The sequence below is a fragment of the Alosa sapidissima genome, chromosome 5 (genome assembly GCF_018492685.1).
Source record: "Alosa sapidissima isolate fAloSap1 chromosome 5, fAloSap1.pri, whole genome shotgun sequence".
In the NCBI taxonomy this organism is placed as follows: domain Eukaryota; kingdom Metazoa; phylum Chordata; class Actinopteri; order Clupeiformes; family Clupeidae; genus Alosa; species Alosa sapidissima.
In genome coordinates, this window is record NC_055961.1 from 12,901,779 (window position 1) to 12,920,111 (window position 18,333).

Genomic DNA, 18,333 nt, shown 5'->3' on the forward strand with positions numbered 1-18,333 from the left:
TTTGGCAGCTAAACGTTTCTCCTAGCTACTAAGTGACTTAACTTCTACGAAAGCTTCAAAATGCGAACGTAACTTAAATGTGTTTCTTACCCAGCTAGCCACTTGCTAGTAAGGTAACTTGAGTAACTGTAAAACAACATAACGTTAGTTCACATTACTATGCATAATGTTGTGATGTGTGTACTTGCTAGTATGGTCTTTGCCATACTACGCTGATTAGTGTCTGGACCATACAGTGGCAATGATACATTAATATCTATACACCAGTGTGTTTCCCATACATTGACTTATTTGTGGCGGCCCACCACAATATCAACATTGACCACCACACAATGATTTTCCTGGTTGTACTAAATTGTGCTTAAATCTGGTTAGAATCATAACAACACCGCACTAATTTGTTAAAAACTGTTGCGTTCAAGTTAATTCTGCAAACATACCACCACAAATAGAATTCAATTCTGTGGGAAACACTGTATACACCAAACAGTAACGTGGGTCAGAAGCAGGTCACTTATGGCTAAATTCTGGGAAACTGCTATAGTTGTACAGGCTTATGACTAACATATCCTGCTATATAATTGCCATTATATTTCTACAGGATACCAGTCGAAGGTATGAAAATAAGGCTGGCACTTTCATCACCGGGATAGATGTCACTTCGAAGGTGAGGAACTCACTTAACCCTGGATATGCTGTGGAATTTATGTGCTCGGTGATTAGTCTTGCTGCGAATCTGAGTCTGGATTAGAGACCGACCGATTTGGGTTTTTCTAAAGTAGGGCTGAAACGATTCATCGAGTTACTCGAATAACTCGATTACAAAAATTACTCGAGGCAAAACCCCTGCCTCGAAGCCTCGTTAAATTCCTATGACGCGCACTATATGCGCAGGGATCTGATTGTTCCACACGGACCGTTGTTCAGGAAGCGCACCACTAGCGCGTGAATCGTGATCATAGACAGTATAAGAAAGATCGTGATACATTCTGAATTTAGCTGGCGCGATGGCGGAGTCAAGATATCCATAAATGGCAGAGAATGTCTAAAGTTTTCAAGTAAAGTTTTGGGATCATTACATACTCAAAAAGGAAAAGAACAAGCATCTGAACCTAAATATCCGCTCCATGCTGTTTCACCAAGCGTCAATAAAGTAGGCTAGGCTATTTATCAATCTATCTAGCCTATCTATCATCTATCTACGTAGCCTATAGTCTACATTGATGTTGGCTGATTTTAATCACATACTGTATTTGTAGCGATGTCGTGATGGCTTGTTTAGCTTTGATGTTTTTAAGTAAGTAAACTTATTCACGTTCAATTGCAAGACAGTATGCCTAAAAAAGAACCCCTCACACACATGCATGCACCCTCATCTTTCCTCACGCACCGCACATTAATGTATGTCTGCACATGCACTGTGTTTGTGGCTAATAGGAGGCAGTGGAGAAAAAGGAGAAGAGAGCAAGGCGCTTCCATTTCCGTGCAGATGATAATGTGTCTCAGAGAAATGTTGTCCTGGACAAGGAGCTGTTGAAGAAAGGTACTCGTTTTTCACTGTCTTAAATTGTGATGTGGGGAAGTTGGCTGTGCAGTCATCCTTCTCACATTTCAACCTGTTTTTCCCCCCACCCCATTTATGCTCAGCATGAGTCACATCAGCATAAGATGCCACTTGACCTTGTGTTGGCTACTAACACAGCATTAAGAATGCCAGTGTATTCGAGTCAGCTTCTAGGTAGTTCTGCTACTGATGTAATTCAAGTGTAAGCAGTGTCTCAAAATGTCTTATTCTACTTTGTCTCTCCTTTCTTCTATAGTCATTCCAAAGGTTCGTTTGGAGGGTTTGCATCTTTGTGGGGTGGACAATATGAGCACCAAAGACATATTTGGATTTTTTAAGGAGTATCCCCCTGCCCATATTGAATGGATTGATGATGCGTCCTGTGAGTGAATTTCCATGTTCTTGTACTTTTCTTGATGAGATTTTTAAAGTGAGGTGTAATGTACATAATGATCATAACATAACCACATGATGTACTGTAACAAGGACTGGCACGAAGTTTCAACAAATATGAAAGCCTGGCCAATAATAATGTCAGCTGTGTCATGCAGAATAGATGGAACCACTCACCACTTACCTCATCAGTTAAGCATCGAAATATCTGATATTGTTCCCCAGGCAACGTTGTGTGGCTCGATGATGTCACATCCTCCCGCGTCCTCCTCAACATGAGCCGCATGCCTGACCCAGAAGAGACGGCGAACAGGAGCCCGACAAAACAAAGCAACCGACAAGAGCGTAAAGGTGTGATTGAGGAGAAGGGTTTTTCGTACAACTGTATTACTGAGTACACAGTGCTTGTCGTGGTGCATATTTCGGAGGCTCGGGCAGGCATATGTGCAATTATTACTCTGCATAACAGACTACTCATTGTGGGAATTTTAGGGGCAGCCGTGGCCCACTGGTTAGCGCTTCAGACTTGTAACCGGAGGGTTGCCGGTTCGAACCCTGACCAGTAGGCCACGGCTGAAGTGCCCTTGAACAAGGCACCTAACCCCTCACTGCTCCCCGAGCGCCGCTGTTGGTGCAGGCAGCTCACTGCGCCGGGATTAGTGTGTGCTTCACCTCACTGTGTGTTCACTGTGTGCAGTGTTTCACTAATTCACGGATTGGGATAAATGCAGAGACCAAATTTCCCTCACGGGATCAAAAGAGTATATATACTTATACTTATACTTATACTCATTGTGGGAATTTTGGCTACTACATACAGTGCAAATGATTCAAATGATTTGCAAGGTCTCTGTGCAGTACACGCTCTCACAACAGCCAAATGTCTCTCTCCCTGTATGTTCTGTCTCGTTAGCTCGCCGTGGGCGTGAGTCAGATGATGATGATGAGGATGATGACGATGTGGAGGAAGGTGAAGTGGTTGACGAGCAGGAAACTGTGAAAGGAGACAAGAGCAGCGAAGCCAGCGAAGGAAAGGCCAGTGACAGTGAGGAGGAGACTGAGAAAAAAACAGAGCCAGTGAATTCTGAGGTAAAAAAAACAACAAACTGTGCTATGTGTGTGTTCTCAAGTTGATGTATGTACACATATATATTTTTTGTAAATCTTACCATGTCTCTTACAAGATAACACAACTTTATTTACTTTATTATTATATTTACAAAACTAAATTCCATAAATTCCAACTTTATTTACTTTATTATTATATTTACAAAACTAAATTCCATAAAATAATTGTTATATTAGTTTACCATCATCTCTGGTTAAGCAGAGGCGTTGCAACATTATGGTGTCACATGGCCAAATGCGATTTAGTCATGCAGCTGTTCTTTAGTTCCGAGACACTGGAGATATGTGTAATGGCAGTGGCACATTGACATAGCTTCTTATTTGCCACAAGCCGCATTGTATGTATATTTTCCTTATGTTTCTGACAGAATATGTCTTTAGAAATTAAACAAATTGGCTGTATCCATGATGTGTCTGACAGTCAAAAACATTTTTCTTTGTCCATTGCCATTGAGGACATTGTGGAGGCTTTGAATGGGAAAGGTCAGACTGAAGCAGTATTGGATAAAGTTGGCTGTGTCGTCATAGTTTTCAAAAAGCTCCGTTTGTCCCCATGCCAGTCTACACTCTGACAGAAGGGTTGCATTTCACAGCTTCACTTGAACCTGTTTTCAAAAGTGTGTGCCTTTTTTGAAAGTGCCATGGTTGTGTGGACTAAATGGCGTAACGCTACACAGCCTCTCAGTATTTGGATGAATGGGTGTTTGGCCCTGAAATGGTTTCCATTTACAGTTGTCTGATATGTACCTTTTTGCCTTTGTATCCCAGACAGATGTGCTCTCTCAGGCAGAAATTGATTCAATTTTGCGCAATGACTTGCGTCCTACGACCAAAGGCTTTAAAGGAAATGAGCTGTTTTTAAGGTTTGCTACTCATGGTAAGACATTTCACATTTTACCACTAATACATAGATGTTTCTTCCCTACTTCCAAAAAACTTGATACTCTTACCTTGATAATAATGAAAGCACAATATTGTGTTTCACTGACTTGTTAGTGTTTAGATCTGCCTATGACCAAATTATCCTTCCTGCTTTTAGCATGCTTCTTAGTACTGTATGTATCTGAGGAGGGGAATTGGGGGGCGGGGGGTGGATTGGTCACTAATGCTTATGTATGTAATCATATGATGCTTTTGTATTGCGCAATGGATGGTGCTGTGTATGCAGGAACAGAGACATAAACATGCCCTGAGCCTACACTACTGTTCAGAAGGGTGTTTGGGGTCACCCAGACAATTTCATGTTTTCCATGAAAGCTCACACTTTTATTCATCAAATGAGTTACAAAATGAATAGAAAATATAGTCAAGACATTGACGGTTAGAAATAATGATTTTTACTTGAAATAATAATTTTTCCCTTCGAACTTTGCTTTCATCAAAGAATTCTCCATTTGCAGCAATTACAGCCTTGCAGACCTTTGGCATTCTAGCTGTGAATTAGTTGAAGTAATCTGAAGAAATTTCACCCCACGCTTCCTGAAGCACCTCCCAGGAGTTGGATTGGCTTGATGGGCACTTCTTATGTACCATACGGTTCAGCTGCTCCCACAACAGGTCAATAGGGTTGAGATCTGGTGACTGCGCTGGCCACTCCATTACAGACAGAATACCAGCTGACTGCTTCTTCCCTGAATAGTCCTTGCATAGTTTGGAGGTGTGCTTTGGGTCATGGTCCTGTTGTAGGAGGACATTGGCTCCAATCCAGCGCTGTCCACAGGGTATGGCATAGCGTTGCAAAATGGAGTGATGGCCTTCCTTATTCGAAATCCCTTTTACCTTGTACAACTCTCCCACTTTACCAGTACCAAAGCAGCCCCATTACCTCCACCATGCTTGACAGATGGCGTCAGGCACTCCTCCAGCATCTTTTCACTTGTTCTGCGTCTTCTTCTGTGTGATCCATACACCTCAAACTTAGATTCGTCTGTCCATAACACTTTTTTCCAATCTTCTTCTATCCAATGTCCAATGTGTTCTTTTGCCAATCAAATCTTTTCCTTTTATTAGCCAGTCTCAGATATGGCTTTTTCTTTGCCACTCTGCCTAGAAGGCCCGCATCCCGGAGTCGCCTCTTCACTGTGGACGCTGAGACTGGCGTTTTGCGGGTACCATTTAATGAAGCTGCCAGTTGAGGACCTGTGAGGCGTCTGTTTCTCAAACTAGAGACTCTAATGTACTTGTCCTCTTGCTTAGTTGTGCACCGGGGCCTCCCACTTCTCTTTCTATTGTGGTTAGAGCCTGTTTGTGCTGTTCTCTGAAGGGGGTAGTACAGACCATTGTAGGACATCTTCAGTTTCTTGGCAATTTCTCGCATGGAATAGCCTCCATTTCTCAGAACAAGAATAGACTGTTGAGTTTCAGAAGAAAGTTATTTTTTCGAGCCATTTTGAGTATAATCGAACCCTACAAATGCTGATGCTCCAGATACTCAACTAGCTCAAAGGAAGGCCAGTTTTAGAGCTTCTCTAATCAGCACAACAACTTTCAGCTCTGCTAACATAATTGCACAAGAGTTTTCTAATCATCAATTAGCCTTTTAACGCGAATAGCTAACACAATGTACCATTATACATAGGAGTGATGGTTGCTGGAAATGGGCCTCTGTACACCTATGTAGATACAGTGTTTACCACAGAATTCAATTCTATTTGTGGTGGCATGTTTGCAGAATTAACTTGAATGCAACAGTTTTTAACAAATTAGCGCAGCGTGGTTATGATGCTAACCAGATTTAAGCACAATTTAGTGCAACCTGGAAAAATCATTGTGTCGTGGTCAATGTTGACATTGTGTTGGGCCGCCACAAATAAGTCAATGTATGGGTAACACTAAGATATTCCATTAAAAAATCAGCCGTTTCCAGCTAGAATAGTCATTTATCACATTAACAATGTCTAGACTGTATTTATGATTAATTTAATGTTATCTTCACTGGGAAAAAAAAGTGTTTTTCTTTCAAAAATAAGGACATTTCTAAGTGAAAATTTTTGAACAGTAGTGTACATTACTGACCTGTATGCTATTTAGACTGCAGTGAACTAACCACACTGTCCATCAAGCGAGAAGCTCATCTTTTTTTTACCATCAATGCCATTTTTCTGTCTGTATGTTATCAGAGGACAAGAAAGAGCTTGGAGCTGCCAGGCGGAGCAGGTATTACATGAAGTATGGCAACCCCAACTATGGTGGCATGAGAGGCATTCTGAGTAATTCTTGGTAAGGCTTTCCTATAATTTTTTGAACAAAATGTATACTGTGCTAATTACAGGCCTGGGGACTTACCAATGGTTTTCCACAAAAAAAAGAAGGTGTTAATATAAAAAAACTAATGTCAAAAGACGTAATTGGTGAATTCAGTACTGATGCTTAGTAGTGTTGCACGGTGTATCGATACTAAAAAGGTATCACGATGCCTTCACGCAAAAAACGATACGATTTCCGACGTTCAGAACGATAATAACGTTCTGTGTCTGTGTGAACTGCTGCTCTCACTGCTCCTTGCACGCATCTAGGCAAGTGGGCGTGTCAAGCAGGCAGCTCTGAGTGAGTGAGTGCGCAGCAACGTCAACATAGTTCTTTTGGAACTATTTTGGATACATCGCGAATAGTGAAGGCAAGCCATCAGGTACACAGAGGCCAGTTTGTAAAACATGTTTCAAAGTCATTTAAAAGCAGTATGCTACGCATGGAACTTGGCTAAACACCTCGCAGACATATCCCAACATTTTTAAAGAGTTCAAAGAACGACAGGTTAACGATTATGCTATAGAAAACACAACTACATGGTTAGTGCCAAGTTCTTCTCTTCTGTTTTGTGAAAGTGAAACGAGTATGGTTCTTTGGGATAAAGCGAACCTTCCTTAATCAATGAATTTTGACGAGACATAACGAGCTGTAATATTTTGACGAGACATAACGAGCTGTAATCATAGGGTGCTAACGTGATGAAAGCGCAATGTTCACGAATAACATTACCAACACTACCAAACAATCTATTTCATGTTCGGTCAGTACTACTGGTCATTTTTGTCATGGCATGTAGACTGCAATTTGTTCAATAATTATTGCCCAGATGTAGGATAGGCCGATAGGCTACCCGAAATGCGCTAATTAAAGCCCACAGCATATTACCATCATAATAGCGGCTTATTGTTACGTGGTAGCAAATCATGTTATCAAAGAAATAGACGTAATGTAATGCACACAGATATATTGCAACAGGTAATGGTGTAGGCCAGGTGGGCGAGAAGAAGACTATCCTCACATTTTTCCCTTTGCAACTGTCAATAAAATCCCATGAACACAGGAAGGCCTAGGGTAGCCTATACTGTAATTCAGATGGCCTAAAGATTAGGCATAGCATTCAGTGATTTGCATGCAGTAATATCAACACTGACCTTGATCTAGCCTAGTTTGGCTATTTAAAGCTACTTTATTGCCAAAACACAACAAATTAACTATAACAAACAATAAAGGCCTTAATCACACAAAGTAGGCTTACTATTTTACTGACTATAAAAAATAATAATTATGTAGGAAGTTTAGAAGTTTTAGAACCCAGAATTGACCTGCACACTACAAAAGAGCACCGAATTCAACACAAATGACTCAATACACTTGGAGGAGGTATGAGTCCTTTCTTTTCCAGATATCTTAGGATTTCGCTGTAGTATCGTTTCAGTATCGAGCATCGTGATATTTATGGCAGGTATCGTATCAAAGTCATAATTTTGGTATCGTGACAACACTAATGCTTAGCATGCAAGTTTCAGCAACACATTTTGCAATGGTTACAACACTAGATTCGCTTCACTCCCATCATTGGCAATTCTCAGAACTCCTTCCTTACTCTAGCATGCATGAATAGACATAGAACTGTATCAAATGGATTGAGGTCTACGCTGATCACATATCATTTTAAAACATGAATATTTTGTAAGCCATTCCCGATACCCGTTTTAAATATCCTAATTCAAAAGGCTTTTTTTGCTTGTGCTCAAGTTCCCTTTGCACTGTTTGTTTACCAACAGGAAGCGCAGATACCACAACAAGAGAATACAGAGAGATGTTCTGAAGACCAAAAAGCCCCTTATAGGGGACAGCTTGGGACATACACCACCCTACACACACAGACACTCTGGTAAGAAGAATCCAAAATTCCGCTATATTCACTTGACTGTCAATAACACTTTTCATAGCCTAAGGTAGATTTGAAGTGTTTTTTGTAAACAGTTGAGTATGTATTGTAAAGATGTATTTATTGTTTCATGAATTTAACTGATAAATGGGTTCTACTGTGCCACTTGGCTATTGTCATTAACTACACCAACTGTCCCCTCAAAGTATGCGTGAGGGTTTCCTGGGTCTGGTCACCAAATCTGCTTTCCCTTCTTTGCAGCTGACCTGGTGAATTTACCAGAGGAACCCATAGAAGAGGAAGAGGAGGAGGAAGAGGAAGGCGAGGTGGACATGGACGCAGATGATCGCCTAGTGGAGTACCGCGTGGAGCGAGACCGGAACCTGCGCATCACAGGGCTGGGGGGCTCACGCAGTCGCCCCAACGCCACCCCCTCGAACGCCTCGTCTGATTCGGACGAGATGGACTACGACCTGGAGCTGAAGATGATCTCCACGCCATCACCGAAGAAGAGCATGAAGATGACCATGTATGCAGATGAAGTGGAGGAAAACCTGAAGATCATACGGTGAGTTGGTTGCACTCCTGTCCCGGTCCCCTTGGAAGTTAATTTGGCCCAAAGCACACTGCACTTTTTGACATGTTATGGTCCATTTGAAATATTGCAGAATTTTGAATGATGCCATGACAACATGAAGAGTATAGGCTATTCTTCAAAACGTTGCCGATTTACAGTATAGATAGTTGGTTTGTTTCTTTTGTGACTAGTTGTGAATCTTCATGTATATGTTCTTTTTCCTTCTGCCTATTTTATAGACAATCTAGTTCAGGCAGTGACGTACGGAACAGGGTTTCGAGTGAAGTAGGTAACAGGACCAAATCTGCGGTGGAAAAGGTCACTGATGTCCGTCAGCTTCTGGAGGAGAAGAGACAGCAGCAGAGACCTGCAGCCTCAAGTAGCAAGACGGGTATTCTTGTGATTTTACCAAATGTGTTTCATCAGAATCATATGTTTAATCATGTGTCTAACAATTCCTGCCCAATTTCCTACAGGGGATTGTGATCCCACTGGGATATTGCAAGGGTTTGTTGTGCTTGTTGCAGCCAAAAGTGACTGAATTCGCTGTAGGAATTCTCAAAAAATGATCTTTCATCAACAGACATGAGACAGAGGCTGGGAAAGAGACGACATTCCCCGGATCCGCGGCGTTCTGTCTCTCCACCTCCGAGAAACCTGTCTCCTCGCCGTGAACATCTGTCAGATGTACACAGCCGACTGGGGGTGGCCAAACGCGATGTCCGAAACCTGTACCCTGAGCCAACCAAAGACAAGAAAAGTGGTAGGTACTCCTCTCTCCTGTCTGCCAAATACCTTTCTCTTTCATCTTTTCAGTCGATCTCCGGTCAGTGTACTAGTCAAGTCATACAGATATAACATTGTTTTTAAATTAATAAGATTGTTTACAAAATGTGTGTTTGTATTAGACTCAAATGTTTAAGTTTTGACTAGTTTGAGTCAATACATTTTTCTGTCTGTTCTGGTCTGCCACATGCAGGAGGCCTCTGGAGTCGACTGGGCCCATCTCACAACAGCACCCAGAGATCCACGGGTCAGTCGGGGAGAGCGACGTCCTCCAGCTCGCGAACCGCCCACCGGCAAGGCCGCCGGGAATCTGACGACGAAGAGGAGGAGGAAGAGGATGACTCTCATCTGCAGAAGATGTGGGGCGCCATGATCAAGGAGAAAGAGCAGCAGTCCAACCGAATGAAGAAGAGCCGGCTGGACAACCTGCCCTCGCTGCAGATCGAGATCAGCCGAGACAGCAGCAACGGCTCGGACAGTGACTCGTGACTGTGTTCGTGTGCGTGACATTTTACTCTCCATCTCAGAAGAGGCTGGGATTGTGCTCTGAAAAGGACAATGTAAATTATCAGAATGCCATTTTAACTGCCTGTGCAGGTCGTGTTGCATACCATGGGACCTAGAGCTCTTATTTTTTGTGTGTGATAAAGAGTTAGTTGAGTCATAATTAGGGATCAAAGTGTGGTGAACAGTCTGACATTGGTTTAAATGTCATAATGCTGTTGACCTGTTACCTACTATGAGATGTGTTTTGAATATTTTTTTTTGTACGAGCCCTTTTTTTTCCAACTCTCTTATCATGCTCTTAAAGAGCGCATGACTCATCGAGGCATTTCAGCGGCACTGGTGCCAGACAGTGAAGAGTATAATATTGTGATATTGTTTGTTTTTATCTGGCTGTGTAGTCAGCCCAATATTTGTTTGCTTAGATCAGAGTCTGATATTACATCGAACCCTTGGTATTGTTGCATATGGCTTCGATTTCAATGTAAAAAGAAAAAACAAAACATACAAAAATGATAGTAATAATTTATCCGAATGTCTCTACCGCTCTGTCACCACTTTGTGGCATCCTGAGCTTCCCCTTTTTGTATTCTTGCAGGCAGTTACTGATATTACAGTCTAGGGTGGAACTTGCACTGGTTGCCTGATTGATTAAAAGAGATGGCACGGTTTGTTGACCCCCACCTTAAATATCACAGTGTGTTTTCTTGAATAATTTTTGTATTATTCTGAAGTCCACTCCTGGCAAAACTTGTTTTGCTGCTGATAAAGAATTCAAAAAAGAATGTTGGTGTCTTAATTTTTATTTGAGACAAGTTGTGGATTATGCTCATTAACTAAGTTAACTAACCTACATTATATTCATATTCAGATCAATTTATGATAGGTTGGGTTGGGCTTATTTCAACGTCAAACCAATTATGTACGGTTGGAGGAGGTGAAACTGTTGGTTTTGAATAGATAAGCTAAAAATAACCGAGTGTACTGCAGTGCAGATACTTAGAATGTGGGGGCAAAATCTAAATTGTATAAATCGGCTTTACCGAAAACACTCCAAAGATGCAATTCCATAAAACGGGTGATAAGCAAAGACCATAGACTATACCATGCCAATGGATTTTATATGTGTATATATATATTATATTCCATAGCCTGCCCATAAACCTGTGCAATATACTGTACATACATATTACATGTATGTATGTGTGTATATATAGTTATATAGAATGTCCATTTATACTCAACATATATACTCTATCTTTGTAGACATATCTAGAAAACCTGTATTTATCCAACTATACACTGTACATTATTAATCTCTATTGTATACACAACCATACTCTACCTGCACCTGGTATTTAATGCTTCTTTGCACTTCTGGTTGGGTGTCAACTGCATTTCATTGGCTCTGTAGCTGTACTCTGGCCTCCTTACACCAAACAACTTTGACAAGATTTGGGAAAGATTCTTCCCAAAAGAATCTTTCAAGAATCTTTCCCAAATCTTGTCAAAGTTGTTTGGTGTAAGGTGGCCATTAAATGACAATAAATGTAATCTAATCTAAATCTAACCTAATCTAATATAATGGTCAGTAAAAGCGGGTTTACCTAAGCTACGTATTACGCAGTCGACGTCGCTTAAAAAAAACGTCATACACAATTGCTATATTAGCTAGGCGCGTCCAGTTGAGTAGTCTCTCAAGACGTCTCGTCGATTTGAATGTGGAGGGATGCAGGGCTAGTCCAGCTGTAGATAGGGCAATTATGGCAATACGTTTATCCAACTATCTTTTGATTGTTTATGCCGTCATCTTTACATGTATACACGATGCTTGGTGTGTGGGAACTTGATGGCAGTAACGTTAACGCCGTTTGCTTAGAGCTCAGCCAACTAATGTTCGCTGTCTGGTCAACCTCAACACGTGGTGCGGTAGCATGTGCTAGCCTGCAGCAAGTAGGTGCATGTAATACATTTCAAACAGTGATTATTGTTGACAAAATGATACTTTTTCATTATGTGCAATGTTAGACTCTGTCGGAACAGGGGGCCAAATTCATAATTGTTTCAAGTTGAAACCCAAACGAACGCTATAGTTAAATAAGATCATTGTTGACTTACTGCTTTTACCATGAAGAAAACTGCGAATAGGAAGACATATGAGACAACTGACGATTTCGTTCTTCAGAGTGAATTTGCAGTGCTTATCATAGATTGAGTGTTAAATGTGATTTTTGCTGGACGTGTGTGTAGCTAAATGCTGTTTATTTTTTCTGCAGTTGGTGTCCTGGTCCTGCAGGTGGTGATGATCGAAGGTAGCTTATATGAATTTTAAGTTCTAAGTTTCATACAGTGTAAAACGTATTCAGCCCCATGCTAAAGTCGACTAAAAAGACAAATGACAAAATTAGCTTTTGCAAATGTATCTAAAAAATGAAGGAAAAAAAAAATCCAACCTTTTAAGGACACCATTTTTCTGTGAATGAATAATATATTGTAAATAAATGTTCTTAGTTAAGATGCAGGGTGCATAAATATTTATACCCCTGGCTCTATGTTGAATTCCCATAGAGGCAGGCAGTTTTTTTATTTTTAAAGGCCAGTTATTTAATGGATCCAGGATACTATGCATCCTGAAATTTCCCTTGGCCTTTGGAATTAAAATGGCCCCACATCACATACCCTTCACCATACCTAGAAATTGGCATGGTGTGTATTTCAGTTGGCCTATTACATTAGTTACATTACATTTGGCTGACACATTTTAGCCAAAGCAACTAACATGGTAAACTGTAAGTTTTAAAACAATTCTCAACAATTTTAGGACCATTTAAAAAACGGTAGAGTACAGTAAGAATAAGTGCATCAGTGAGTGCTGTTTTTAACAGTTACGTGTCAGTTCAAGACTGCTGGTAACTGCAAGGATCAGCTGACTTGTAAGTGGTGCTATGAGAGGTGCCATTAGCTGGTTTGATGCTCATTGAGCTCAATGCAAATCACGATAATTTCCGATACATTATTCATTCACATAGAAAATTGCTGTCCTTAAAGGTTAGATTTTCTCTTTTTTTAATTAAGGCATTAAGATCCATCCATCAGATTTGTTTTTATTCCTCTTGTCAACTTTAGCAAGGGGCTGAATACTTTTTAAAGGCACTGTACTTGATTTTGCAATTGGTTTGCTCATCTCAATGCTTGATTGTATAGTGATGAAACTTAAACTGAAAATAGCTGGAATTACCGTCAGATTGTACAGTGTTGATATTCGGTTTTCTGAACTTCAAGTTGTGCGTTTTTACAAAACAGGTTCTTGAGGTTTTGTGATTAATGCAACTTATTCCTTTTCTAAATTGACAGTTGACTGAATTGACAGTTGGTAGGGGATTTGGGCCTGAACATCTTACACATCTTATAGGTGAGTTGCTTTTTTGTTTTGGTGCCTTTATTTTGCTAAACTTGTTTCATGATGAAATCTAAACTGAAAAGCTGGAATTACCGTCAGATTGTACAGTGTTGATATTCGGTTTTCTGAACATCAAGTTGTGTGTTTTTACAAAACGGGTTCTTAAGGTTTTGTGATTAATGCAACTTATTCCTTTTCTAAATTGACAGTTGACTGAATTGACAGTGGGTAGGTGATTTGGGCCTGAACATCTTATAGGTGAGTTGCTTTTTTGTTTTGGTGCCTTTATGTTGCTAAACTTGTTTCATGATGAAATCTAAACTGAAAAGCTGGAATTACCGTCAGATTGTACAGTGTTGATATTCGGTTTTCTGAACATCAAGTTGTGCGTTTTTACAAAACAGGTTCTTAAGGTTTTGTGATTAATGCAACTTATTCCTTTTCTGAATTGACAGTCGGTATGGGATTTGGACCTAAGCATCTTAAACATCTTATAGGTGAGTTGCTTTTTTGTTTTGGTCCCTTTATTTTGCTAAACTTGTTTCATGATGAAATCTAAACTGAAAAGCTGGAATTACCGTCAGATTGTACAGTGTTGATATTCGGTTTTCTGAACATCAAGTTGTGCGTTTTTACAAAACAGGTTCTTAAGGTTTTGTGATTAATGCAACTTATTCCTTTTCTAAATTGACAGTTGACTGAATTGACAGTTGGTAGGGGATTTGGGCCTGAACATCTTACACATCTTATAGGTGAGTTGCTTTTTTGTTTTGGTGCCTTTATTTTGCTAAACTTGTTTCATGATGAAATCTAAACTGAAAAGCTGGAATTACCGTCAGATTGTACAGTGTTGATATTCGGTTTTCTGAACATCAAGTTGTGCGTTTTTACAAAACAGGTTCTTAAGGTTTTGTGATTAATGCAACTTATTCCTTTTCTGAATTGACAGTCGGTATGGGATTTGGACCTAAGCATCTTAAACATCTTATAGGTGAGTTGCTTTTTTGTTTTGGTGCCTTTATTTTGCTAAACTTGTTTCATGATGAAATCTAAACTGAAAAGCTGGAATTACCGTCAGATTGTACAGTGTTGATATTCGGTTTTCTGAACATCAAGTTGTGCGTTTTTACAAAACAGGTTCTTAAGGTTTTGTGATTAATGCAACTTATTCCTTTTCTAAATTGACAGTTGACTGAATTGACAGTCGGTATGGGATTTGGACCTAAGCATCTTAAACATCTTATAGGTGAGTTGCTTTTTTGTTTTGGTCCCTTTATTTTGCTAAACTTGTTTCATGATGAAATCTAAACTGAAAAGCTGGAATTACCGTCAGATTGTACAGTGTTGATATTCGGTTTTCTGAAAATCAAGTTGTGTGTTTTTACAAAACGGGTTCTTGAGGTTTTGTGATTAATGCAACTTATTCCTTTTCTAAATTGACAGTTGGTATGGGATTTGGACCTGAGCATCTCAAAAGGTTAGCTGCTTTTTTCCCCCTTAACGTTATTACTTGTACCTGTATGATGACATCTAAACTGAAAAAGCTGGAATTACCGTCAGATTGTTCAGTGTTGATGTTCGGTTTTCTGAAAGTTGTTTGTGGTCATCCTGCCTGTCTTTACTGTGGCGTTTGTACCTACTGTTTTCTTTTTCTGTACAGGAAAAGCTGCATCCAGGTAGTCCCTGCTTTTATGGCTCAATTGGAATGGTTGGAGTGTCTTATGTTGATGCAATAAATTGTGAAGGAGATGATTGGGTCTTTTGGCTTTTGTTTTCCTCATAACCATTAAGGTTTGTGTTTTCATATTGCACTTGACAGTTTGTATTTATTTGGGAACACTTTTTGAGCTAGTGGTTCCATTGCTGTACTTTTTGATTCAGTGTAAATGTGGCTTGAAAATGAAATCAATTTAGCTTTTTGTAACTTCACTTTAGAGCTTAAAGTTAAGCTGATTTAAAGTCAGCAGAATGTTGATGTCAAATGAAACTAGTGGCTTTTGCAGGATGGGTGAAAGCCCCTTTAGCTCAGTAGTGCATTGTAGGGGAATTTATATTTGACCTTACAGCACATGACTTCAGATGAAGGAACTGAACGGGGTGGTTCTTGATGTATTGGCAGATGCTGAGCTAAATAAGGACTGAACATGTATAGTAATGAAGGAAATGATATACTGGTGGCTACCATCACCCCCACCCCCTCCTTTCTAGATCAGTATAACACTTTTGAATCCTAATCAGATGTGGACAAAGTACACAATTCCTTTACTTAAGTGAAAGTGTAGATGCACCTTGTCCAATATTACTCCACGACAAGGAAGTTGCCAAGTCAGATTTTTACTTAAGTTGAAGTACAGAAGTACTTGCTTTTAAAGATACTTGCACATATTCATACGTACAAGTGTGTTTTTCCTTTATAATGTATTGAAATGTGTATTTGGTCATTAATAGGGTATACATCCTTTGGTCAGCCATAGGACTTGAAGAGACCTTTATCTATTTTCATAACTTTAAATTTAAATCATTATTCATTCTGTTCCTACATCTAAAACTTTTTCACTGCTGAATACAAAACCAGAAAACTATGAGTAGATAATTTAATAATAGGCTAAAGATCCAGCTGTGTGGTGGTGAATGTCAGGTGATTGTCTCGTTTCATTACAATTTTGCAATGATCATGGAGGATGGCCTGGTTAACTTTTTTGTATTGATCACTTCTCAAATCTCAACTGCTAACTGGTTCGTCTGGGCTCTCCCGGGCTACACGGCGGATGTTCTGATGAAGAATCTGTTGTCACCATAATTACCTCAGCCAAGTTCAAATTGAACTATTGAAAAAAATCTTCAAGATGGTCTATTGCAGTGTTTCTCAAATTTTCAGACGAAGGACCACTCAACCAATAAAAGAAACACATGGCTAAAAAAAAACACCTAGCTAAAAAAAAAAAAGATTAGACCTACTCAAACAATATATTAGCCTACACCAGGGGTGGCCAACCAGTCCAGCATGAAGAGCCAAAAAAAAATGTCCACACCACAACAGCGACTTAGGCCTACACTTTAAATCTTTTTCATTTAAAATGAAACACTTGGAAGATGCTGCAAATTGTAATTTTCAGGAATGAGTAGCAAGCAACAAAGATATGACACCACAAATTCCCCATCATTGACTGACTTATTAGCATGAGAAATGCTCTGATAACAACTGATAAGATGCCAATGTGACCGTCAAATGTTCCGTCGAGTGTCTGCTTCTCTGACACGTCTATGTATCATACCTTTGCCAGAGAATGTCTAATAAAGGGAGAACTGCCACTCTGAAAACTTCCGGTTTCTGAACTGGTTGCAGTTCCTCCTGTGGTTCCACATGAGGGCGCTGACCATTTTTTCAAGTAATTTGAATATTGTATTAGAAAGGAGAGGCAAAGAAAATACACTTGGTTGAGTATTATATTTTTTAATACTGGTCACTTAATTGTTCTAAAAAGCCTTTCAAACGTGTCAATGACGTCATTCATTAGCACAATGCTAGCGTGTTATGGGCAACAACGACCCAACCTGTAAGAAATCAAAAGGACATAAGTACTCGTTCATTTAACTTTTGACCTGTAACCTATGTCGAAGTTATATAAACTACAATCAAATCTGAGATTTGTCAACGACAATCAGGTGAAAGAGACAAATTTAGCCGTCTAGCTCCATTGACTCCCATTCATTCTGCATTCAATGGCGATCGCCCCCAGTGGAACTTTGGTGGAACTGCAACCAAAATTCGGTATAGACCCTTTCAAGAGAGTTCCATTATCAGCATCATAGTTGGCCCCACAAGACTTCCTTTTTAACATTCCATATGTTATCTTAATGCAGAGGAAGTAGATTGGGGCCCAAATAGAACGTTCAAGCATTGTTTTTGTTTTTATTGTTGAAAGGGTCTATAATGGGACTTAATACGGAGTGGCCAGGCTCTCCGTAGACGGGCTCTGCCTTTACCTTGTACTTGCAAAGGTCAGTGCCTTTGGGAAATGTTCAGGTTTGAAGCTTTTATGCATCAGTTAAGTCTGGCATACCAAGTACCAAACTAATGTGCTAAACAGGATTTTTACGGTTTTATTTTGGTTATGTTGACATATCAACCAGAAGGGTTGCTAGCCTACAAAAAAGATTAATCAGCCTTTTGAATGTCCGTGTTCCTCTTTCTATTTACTCTTATCAGGGTTTTCCTGATTGCAACAGTAGCATTACACCTGGCTAAAGAAACAAACGTTTCTGCTTCTTTATGGGCTAGACTTCTATCCATAACATGACAATAAAAATATTTTTTATTTAAACATTGCAGCCTAACTATTGCCAGTACTATCAACTTATGAAAAGCATTTTCATTTACCAGAAATATAGGCTATTTCAAAAAATAAAAAACTATAAATCCTAGGAGAAATGAGAACATCAGTTGAGCAGCCGCGAGCCGCACAAGAGGAGGCAAAGAGCCGCAGGTTGGCCACCCCTGGCTTACACAATAGGCCTACTCACTGAACCACTTTGCTTATTGTCTTTGCTTATTGTGTCAGAGGATTCATATGATTTAAACTGACATATCTTATAGACAGTGTTGCAGAACTGTTTGGATTTGCATACAAGTTGGTTCAATGTTGCAAACATTTCCTCTATTATATTTTACCGCGTCTGCTGGCGGACCACACTTTGAGAAACACTGGTCTATTGCATTTAAAGAATCAAATGTGGTTAAAAGTAACGAGTACTTCATGCTCATATTTCAAATGTAGTGGGGTTAAAAGTACATTATTTGTCTTTCCAAAAGTGAAACTTGTGTATTATATTCATTCATT

General features: G+C 39.7%; 1 protein-coding gene, 1 long non-coding RNA gene and 8 other non-coding genes across 10 annotated transcripts in view; all 10 read left to right on the forward strand.

Moving 5' to 3' along the window:
- ncbp3 (nuclear cap binding subunit 3) overlaps window positions 1–10,877 on the forward strand; it is an 11,655-nt gene extending 778 nt beyond the window's left edge. The window contains exons 2-13 of the mRNA XM_042092725.1: window positions 602–667; window positions 1,438–1,543; window positions 1,821–1,946; window positions 2,183–2,308; window positions 2,871–3,046; window positions 3,854–3,962; window positions 6,205–6,304; window positions 8,119–8,228; window positions 8,487–8,793; window positions 9,042–9,193; window positions 9,386–9,565; window positions 9,782–10,877. Of these exons, the coding sequence (XP_041948659.1) occupies window positions 602–667; window positions 1,438–1,543; window positions 1,821–1,946; window positions 2,183–2,308; window positions 2,871–3,046; window positions 3,854–3,962; window positions 6,205–6,304; window positions 8,119–8,228; window positions 8,487–8,793; window positions 9,042–9,193; window positions 9,386–9,565; window positions 9,782–10,077 (1,854 nt within the window). The 3' untranslated portion in view covers window positions 10,078–10,877. The remainder of the gene's footprint in view (window positions 1–601; window positions 668–1,437; window positions 1,544–1,820; window positions 1,947–2,182; window positions 2,309–2,870; window positions 3,047–3,853; window positions 3,963–6,204; window positions 6,305–8,118; window positions 8,229–8,486; window positions 8,794–9,041; window positions 9,194–9,385; window positions 9,566–9,781) is intronic.
- Window positions 10,878–11,763: 886 nt separating this feature from the next.
- Window positions 11,764–15,241, forward strand: LOC121709407. The gene is made up of 10 exons (XR_006031950.1): window positions 11,764–12,045; window positions 12,369–12,404; window positions 13,447–13,504; window positions 13,702–13,750; window positions 13,948–13,989; window positions 14,187–14,244; window positions 14,442–14,483; window positions 14,681–14,738; window positions 14,936–14,969; window positions 15,153–15,241. It is a non-coding gene; the product is annotated as an uncharacterized LOC121709407 (long non-coding RNA).
- On the forward strand, window positions 13,294–13,368 carry LOC121710187. The gene has a single exon (XR_006032138.1). It is a non-coding gene; the product is annotated as a small nucleolar RNA SNORD65 (small nucleolar RNA).
- LOC121710191 lies at window positions 13,551–13,623 on the forward strand. The gene has a single exon (XR_006032141.1). It is a non-coding gene; the product is annotated as a small nucleolar RNA SNORD65 (small nucleolar RNA).
- On the forward strand, window positions 13,797–13,869 carry LOC121710192. The gene has a single exon (XR_006032142.1). It is a non-coding gene; the product is annotated as a small nucleolar RNA SNORD65 (small nucleolar RNA).
- On the forward strand, window positions 14,036–14,108 carry LOC121710194. The gene has a single exon (XR_006032143.1). It is a non-coding gene; the product is annotated as a small nucleolar RNA SNORD65 (small nucleolar RNA).
- Window positions 14,291–14,363, forward strand: LOC121710195. Its single transcript, XR_006032144.1, has one exon. It is a non-coding gene; the product is annotated as a small nucleolar RNA SNORD65 (small nucleolar RNA).
- On the forward strand, window positions 14,530–14,602 carry LOC121710196. The gene has a single exon (XR_006032145.1). It is a non-coding gene; the product is annotated as a small nucleolar RNA SNORD65 (small nucleolar RNA).
- LOC121710190 lies at window positions 14,785–14,857 on the forward strand. The gene has a single exon (XR_006032140.1). It is a non-coding gene; the product is annotated as a small nucleolar RNA SNORD65 (small nucleolar RNA).
- LOC121710188 lies at window positions 15,011–15,084 on the forward strand. Its single transcript, XR_006032139.1, has one exon. It is a non-coding gene; the product is annotated as a small nucleolar RNA SNORD65 (small nucleolar RNA).
- Window positions 15,242–18,333: the final 3,092 nt, after the last annotated feature.